This window comes from Platichthys flesus, chromosome 11 (assembly GCF_949316205.1).
Source record: "Platichthys flesus chromosome 11, fPlaFle2.1, whole genome shotgun sequence".
In the NCBI taxonomy this organism is placed as follows: domain Eukaryota; kingdom Metazoa; phylum Chordata; class Actinopteri; order Pleuronectiformes; family Pleuronectidae; genus Platichthys; species Platichthys flesus.
The window spans coordinates 10929155-10936467 of record NC_084955.1 but is presented as its reverse complement, the minus strand read 5'-3'; the positions used below and the strand labels follow the sequence as shown (position 1 = coordinate 10936467).

Below are 7313 nucleotides of genomic sequence, written 5' to 3'. Positions count from 1 at the left end.
GCTGTTGAGATGTTTCGATAATATTATCAGAGAGCAGCGAGGGGAAATCAATAAGCTGACATGAAATATGACTGCGAACATCCCAATTACAGCCTGTTTAGAGGGAATTAATGAGGCAGATCTTAGATACTGATATTGCTCTGTCTTGAGGGTTGAGCTGCCTCATTTTCTCGCTGTCACTGAGCGAGAGTGAATGCTCTCTGGAAGAAAAGGGAATTAGAAGGAGAGGCTTGGAGATGTTGAGGTATACGCCTGTTTTATCGTGTTAAAAATGATAGTGGAACGATCAAACAAATTTTACTTGAGATTTAAAAAATATCTAAATGTATCCTTGTCATAAAAGACGGGAATACAAGTTGAAAGAAAGAGTGTCGAGGCCTGTATTTCAGCACCATGGACAGCAACTCCCACCACGAGCCCAGCATCAGAAAGCGACTGCATTTTATTTTCAGTGAACAAAGTTGAATCTCTCTCGCCCACTCACTGGGGAGAGCTGTGCATTTGTGAGACTTTTTTTTTTTTTTTTTCTTTTTTCATTTAACAGTGATACTCAACTGCTGAGACCTAAATAATATTCAATTACATTTGCATGCGCATAGTAAATAAAAAATAAAAATCATGTAAACCAAAGCCCCCCCCCCCCCCCGCCCCTCCCAATATGTAAACTGTCTTTATACAATTCGATACGTTTTGTGCGTGCGTTGAATCAAAGAAGCCAAACGGACCCGGTAATTATCTCACTTGTGTGACGCCAATGTAACAGGATACATAGCTACCATTGAAAAAGGAGTAAAACATGATGAATGGGGGACATGGAGACGCAAGTGGCTTTTCCATTCGACTTTCAGTCAGTCACAAGTCTGTGTCCTTTTGCATTAAAGGGGTCGTTTTGGTTTCGTTAGGAGCAAAAAAGTTTGTTGATGGTTTTGGGGAAAGTCATGGCACTGCTGTCTTTGGGGGAGTCCTGGTGCTGCTGCTGCTGCTGGTGGTGGTGCTGCTGCAGCACCGCCGCGCTCCTCTCGGCCTCCAGCATGGCGCCTTTGGTGTTCGCGGTCCAAGAGACGGTGGTGTTGGTCAGGGCCTGGTTCAAAGTGCTGTGCCTGAACAAGGGGTCGTGGAAGACCCCGTCCACCCAGTTTCGCAGGGTCGTGACCGGCGAGTCCTGCCTGTTGTCCAGGCCGGCCACGGGTGAGGTAGCGGCGGGGGACGGGCTGAGGGAGGAGGCCGGCGGCTGGCACCTCAGCATGCAGGAGGGGTACTCAGTCTGGTTCAGGGACGTTGCGGTCTGGGCCAGAGACCAGATCCGGGGTTTGCCGTCCAGTATCTGCTGCTGCTGGTTATAACACGCCTTGGCCTGCTGCCTGCTGTCCGCCTGGAAATCCTCCGGGCTCGTCTTGAGACAGCTCTTGCTCAAGTCCTGCTCCCCCCCGAGAGAAACGGGGATGGAGAGTTTCAGAGACGTGTCCTTGAGGAGGTGCTCGGCGGGGCAGTCGGTCGTCGTGGTCATGTGCGTGTTCATGAGGTATCGGTGCTTCAGCTCGCACTCGGAGCTCTCAGACTCCAGCGTTTCGAAGTCGTCCAGGTCGCTCAGCTGCAGGTCCTTATCAGCCCGACTCCTGGTCTCTGGGAGAGAGAAGAGAGAGCAGCCAGGTGAGTGGAAGATGTGGTGACAAATGCACGATCAGATCTGACACCCTGGAATCAAACACTGAAATTCATATTCATATTAATATTCAATGGTAAAGTTGTAAAATGACAGCTGTTCGATTTCCCATAGCCTGGTGGTTGCAATACACAGCCACATATAAAATATAACCAGAACAACTGTGAGTTTTTATCAATCATCAATTATAAAGGTTAACACAGATATCCAATTCATTGAAAGCATTGATCAAATTAAGTCTTCATCAGTTAAGGTAGTTGATGAAAGTCCACCTCATCACCTCATCACTTCAGGTGTGTGCCTGTGTGAAACACACTGAGGCCTGTTCACTGCTCAAGGCTACATGTTTGTTATTTTGAATAAAATCTATCTCAGGCCTGTGCAGACAATTTTAATAATCAGTGTTGTTTTATTTAGGATGTGGAGAGAGACAAAATGTTGTTATTCTTTCAAACCAAACAGTTTTTTTTGACAAAATTGATTTTATGAAAAAAAATTAAGAAAATCTGCAGACAAAGAAATTGCAAGGCCTCAGTGTCGTTTGTCTGTAATCATCATCATCATTAATAACAGAATCACAACCTTATAATCTGGTTATTATTTAAAAAAAAAATTGTGGGAATAATAAAAGGCTCATATAAGGAGACACCGATATGAGACATGTATAGAAAATGTTAAAACTCAAATAAAGTGGCATTTTTTAACAATCCTTGTTCTAGTTTACACTTTGAGTGATGAATAAAAAAAAACATTAATAAATAATTGGCATCGTGGTTTCATCAGTCTTTATAGAAAACCTTTTGTATGAAGAAATAAAAAATACTGTTGTGGATGTGGTTGCTGTTGAACATAAGATTGTGATTATGTCCCTCTTAGTTATTTTGTATTATTTTAAATAGCACTGTAATCATCATCATATCTCAGAGTGGATTTACAAATAATGTAACACAAACAATAGATATATTAAATGTGCAACTTACTCATACAAATCATTAGGAATACACAGTAATGTGTTTTTAGAAGATGTCATGAATATGATTTTTAAAATGATACATACAGCTGTATTGGATTCCAAACAACTCTGCAATATAAGAACCCCTGCAGTGAAAGCACTCTGGTGTATGTTCACTGCTCCTTTAAAGCTAAAACCTGCCTGATCATCACTCCTCATGCATCAACATAACTATAAGGGGCTCCTTATAACACCACAAACATATCGATTCATTTTTACTTTATTTCTGCAGGGCAACAAGGACTTTTGACACTGACCATCGTCATTGTTTTCACTTTTTATCTGCTCCTCCTGAGAGCCGTCCTCATCATCGTCATATCTCTTCTCCTCCGAGCCCTTGTTCCTGGGCGGCCACGTCATCTTGTTCTCCTTCTTGAGCCTCCTCCTGGCGTTGGCGAACCAGGTGGACACCTGCGTCAGCGTCATCTTGGTGATGATGGCCAGCATGATCTTCTCGCCTTTAGTCGGGTACGGGTTCTTCCTGTGCTCCTGCAGCCAGGCCTTCAGCGTGCTGGTCGTCTCGCGCGTGGCGTTTTTCCTCCTGGTTCCCCCGTCCATGGAGCCATATCTGTCGACGAGAAGAACATGGACACACTGGGGATGAGAGGTTGAATATGACATGTGATGCTTGTGCCCTGGCTAGTTGTTTGTGTAATCTTGGAGATTTTTTTTTTTAATTATCTCATGAAAACTATGGCAGAGCCCTGTACGTTTGTTGAGATCATGGTAAACTGATGCATGTCACGCTTTTTTAAAGACAGAAAGTCCCATTCGTATCTGCTGCTATAATGAGAATTAAACTTACAATTAACGCAACGTAATTTAGAAGAGAACAAATAAGCCTTAAACACAACCGTACAATGCATGTTGTTTATTCCTTGGGGAAACTCTAAATTAATAGTCAAACATTCCTTCATATATTTAGACATAAGCCTTGGGTCTGCTCGGACCGTGTGCAGCATGTCAGGAGCTGCAGGAAGATGGAAGGCAGGGGTGTTGTTGTTGCACACGACTTCATATGAAACCCCTCCAACAATCCAACACTGCTATTTCTAATCAAGATGCACATTTAAATTTGTCTAGTTTTGCCAGTAAAAATGCCACATTTATTTTATTCTCCAGCCCTCCCAATGTACAGTATCATCCATTAAAACCATTCCTGGCACAGCACGACTCCTTTTCCCCGACCCTCTCTCTCTCTCTCGCTTTCTCTCTCTCTCCTCTCGCACAAATATTTCCCATGGACTTACATTTAAAATGCACGGTGTTGATTTTCAGTCAGCAGTGAGCTGTAAAAGTCCTCTCAGGGGAGGCTTTTATGAGGCCTTTATTGCTCCGTATAGCTTAGTGCAGGTCAAGCACTGCTAAGGGAATCAAGAAAGGAGTGGAGCGCTGTACATCTCCTTATACCCCCGCGCTGTGCCCTCGCAGATAAAATAGACTGTAAAATTGCTTTATTGAGTGTAATGATGAGCCCTCAGGTAAGAGACGGGCGCAGACGGAGTGGTAGCGCTGTAGGCCTGCTTGTTTATCTGAACGCTGCTGATTATGTTCTGCCTCAGACTCGGGCCTTTTTCCGCTGTCTGTGCACTTAATATGACGCCTGCCTAAGAAACATTTGGCGCCTGGTGAATTTAGACCGGTTGGTTAAGGGCTCCTGTTTTTTTTTTTTTGGGAGGGTGATGTAAACTCTCATGTAGCCTCAAGACTAATCAATAAGACACTTGAGAGACTGGGATGTTTCCCCATGCACTTCTGTTGATCACAATTATTTTTAATCACTTACTGTTATAATCCCTGCCCTGCATTTATACGGCCCCGCATACTTTATTTGCAGGTCATGACATTTTTGGGAAGACCTTTCAGAATGACAGCATAGTATAGTGCTCCTCCAATATAGAGGCCTCGAGTTTTGGCTGTAAGAGGAATGGGTCCTCTGAAGCAATTCACACCACGAGGAGAGAATATGACATGGAGGTGATTGCCAAGTGTTGCTAGACGTAATGAGAATGGCGTTGGCCTCTCATGGATGATTGATTATCTGCAATGCTGGAAAAGTTGCCCTATACACAGGCGTACAATACTTTCAAAGTCACAATTTTCCTGATGTTTTTCAGGATAAAGCTGTTTCTAAGATCGCGTTTCCATAAAGTCCACACACAGTTCCTTCAAAGTATCTGATGCTTGCATTGACAGTCAGGCTTCAGCAGAAAATCAACAGACGTCCCGTTGCCATGGAAACAACGTACCTGTCATACTGATACTGTCCCAGGGTAGGATCATAGGGGTAGTAAGCTGCCGCCTGGGTTATCCCTGCATGCGCAGACGCGGTGGCATCTTTAGTGTCGAATGCTCCCTGCAATCAGAAGACAAGTGGGTGAAAGAGTCAGTTTGGGATCAATTATTGGCTCACCTGAAAATCATATTCACTAAAGGAGATATGTACTGGTGCTATTTTTCAAAAGGGATTTATGGTTGATGTGGGTAAAAGGTGATGGTACATTATTGTCAGAGTATTAGAGAAATAGTCATGGTGGTGAATGAGACATGGAACTTAACCACAGGGATAAATTGTGATGTTAATGTTAAACCTTAGTTAAGGAGAGAAGGAGAGAAGTTTTAAAAGGCTTTCAAAATATGTTTTTGAAATGTTATTAAAGGAAAAAAATAGGAGCTGTACGTCTATTAGCTTGAGTGGAGGATTCTGGATAAACATGTGTCAGATATTATAAAGTATAAACTGTAAATATTCCAGATCAATCATCAGCAATGGCTTTTCTTTTTACACTCATCATCACATTATCATGAACTTTGTCACCACTTTTAGAATTTCAACACAACAACGACCGAAACTAACATTTTCATGTTTAAGTCAAATTTAAAAACCTTGAATAATCTACATTTTTTGTTAATTTCTCAAAAATCAGCTCTCAAAGTCAGTCAAGTCAGTCATTTTCAAGGCAAGCTTCTTATTCATATATTTCTGACTGCTTCCACATGAAGTATTTGTCTCAAGATAAATCGCCTATTCACCTGAAACAAGTGAGCCATATCTTGCTATGCTGAGGCGTATTTTTCATTTACTAAAGACAAGTTGGTTTGAAAGGTGATATGGGAATAAATCACTGTACAGTAACGGGCTGTTATTTTGCGATGCAGTGCATAATACAAAAAGAGAGGAGAGGTGTGAGCCTGAGTCTCAGCACCCCGCGGCTCCATTAATCAATGCCAGGAGGGATCAGATGAGGGGGCTTACCAGCGAGTAGAAAGCCGACGCGTCCGTGCCGTATGTAACGTAATTCCCATAGCTTTGACCGCCGGTGTAGGGGCTCCCGTACACGCCCAGCGCGGCGGCGGAGCTGAGCTCATGCCTCGCCGTGGCCAGCAGCCGGCTCTCGTACACCGGGCAGTAGACCGGTGTCTGGCCGGACGCCGCTACTCCGGAGTCGGCTATGGATCTGCCGGTGGACTCGCAGCAAGTGGTCAGAGAGTTGGTTGTCATCAGAAACTAAAAGTGGAGACCGAGAGAGAATTAACGTATTAAATAAAAGGTGGCAACACAAATCCGACATTGAGCTTGAACTGAGTCCAGGAGTTGCTTCACAACTTTTATTTGAATTTTTTCCATTCGCAAGGAAAAATCGTGCCAACGAAATACAATCAGACCTTTAACCTTCTTCAATACACTCCAGATTACGCACGATTTAAATAAGTTTTGGATAAAAAACGATTCTGCTTGTTTGCAAATAAACACGTTTTTATCCGCAGCTGTTTACACCGTCAATCCCGAAGAAGTTAAAATACAGCACAAAATGACATATAAACACTTATGTACGATGATGGGTGATGCGTCTCATTCTGGTGACAATCTGCACGTAAAAAGTGTCCAAAACGAGCCGTGTGTGAGCTCTGGTCGTTACAAACAGAAACAACATATTTTCCCGACATCGCCCTGTAGATACCCCTAATGATTTTTTATGGCTCAAAGCCAAAAAAACGAGACAGCAGCTGGGTTATGGCTAAGACAAAACAACACACACACGCAGCGTGTTCAGAACAAGTTGGCATGTGCTTCCCAGCGCAAATAAACATATGGCTGACATTAGAGAGCGGCTATTATCTCGCAGAAATCAGTGAACGGGGAGATCGGGGGGTCTAGCTGGTTTCTGGTTCCCCCTCTTCTTACCCCCTTTTTTTTAATCTATCGCTGCAGGAGCTCAGGTATCGCTGGCTGTAACGCAATAGCTGTTTTCCGATACGCGAAGGCGCAGGGGAAGCATCCCGGATTCTTGGCCAATAAAGCGCGTAAAAGCACCAGGCTCAAATCGATGAGATAATCAATCGCAGCAATATCAAAAGCAAAAAAACAAGACCGTTAAAGTGAAAAAAGGCAGCGTGGGGTACTTACTTGTGGAGCAGACGAGTAGGGATATCCAAATTGTGGATATGACATGGTAGAGAGGTCCCCCAATATCCAGAAATAAAGCGAGACTGAAGGTCTCCACTCTCACGCAGGCTGCGGCTGTGTTTGACTGTACCAATTGATTGGTAAGCACAGGCTCCTAGGATGCTTATAGGGCGAAGCAGAGTAGCATGTTTAATTTGTGTAAAATGCCCCCCACTCAAACGCCTTTCAGC

At 43.6% G+C, this 7313-nt stretch overlaps 1 protein-coding gene across 1 annotated transcript; it reads right to left on the bottom strand.

The window, feature by feature from the left end:
* Window positions 1-656: 656 nt before the first annotated feature.
* On the bottom strand, window positions 657-6758 carry irx4a (iroquois homeobox 4a). Its single transcript, XM_062399465.1, has 4 exons — window positions 5932-6758; window positions 4925-5031; window positions 2933-3243; window positions 657-1623 (listed from the first exon to the last, which is right to left on the bottom strand). Exons 1-4 carry the CDS (start codon window positions 6175-6177, stop codon window positions 899-901), a joined length of 1389 nt encoding a protein of 462 aa, XP_062255449.1. The 5' UTR covers window positions 6178-6758; the 3' UTR covers window positions 657-898.
* Window positions 6759-7313: the final 555 nt, after the last annotated feature.

Bases quoted from the DNA above. Each gene is read 5' to 3' on its own strand.
- irx4a (XM_062399465.1), bottom strand. From the start codon at position 6,177: ATGACAACCAACTCTCTGACCACTTGCTGCGAGTCCACCGGCAGATCC. The intron at 5,032-5,931 runs GTAAGCCCCCTC...TTCTGATTGCAG, and splicing joins CGTCGGCTTTCTACTCGCTG to GGAGCATTCGACACTAAAGA. The intron at 3,244-4,924 runs GTACGTTGTTTC...TCTCGTCGACAG, and splicing joins GGACAGTATCAGTATGACAG to ATATGGCTCCATGGACGGGG.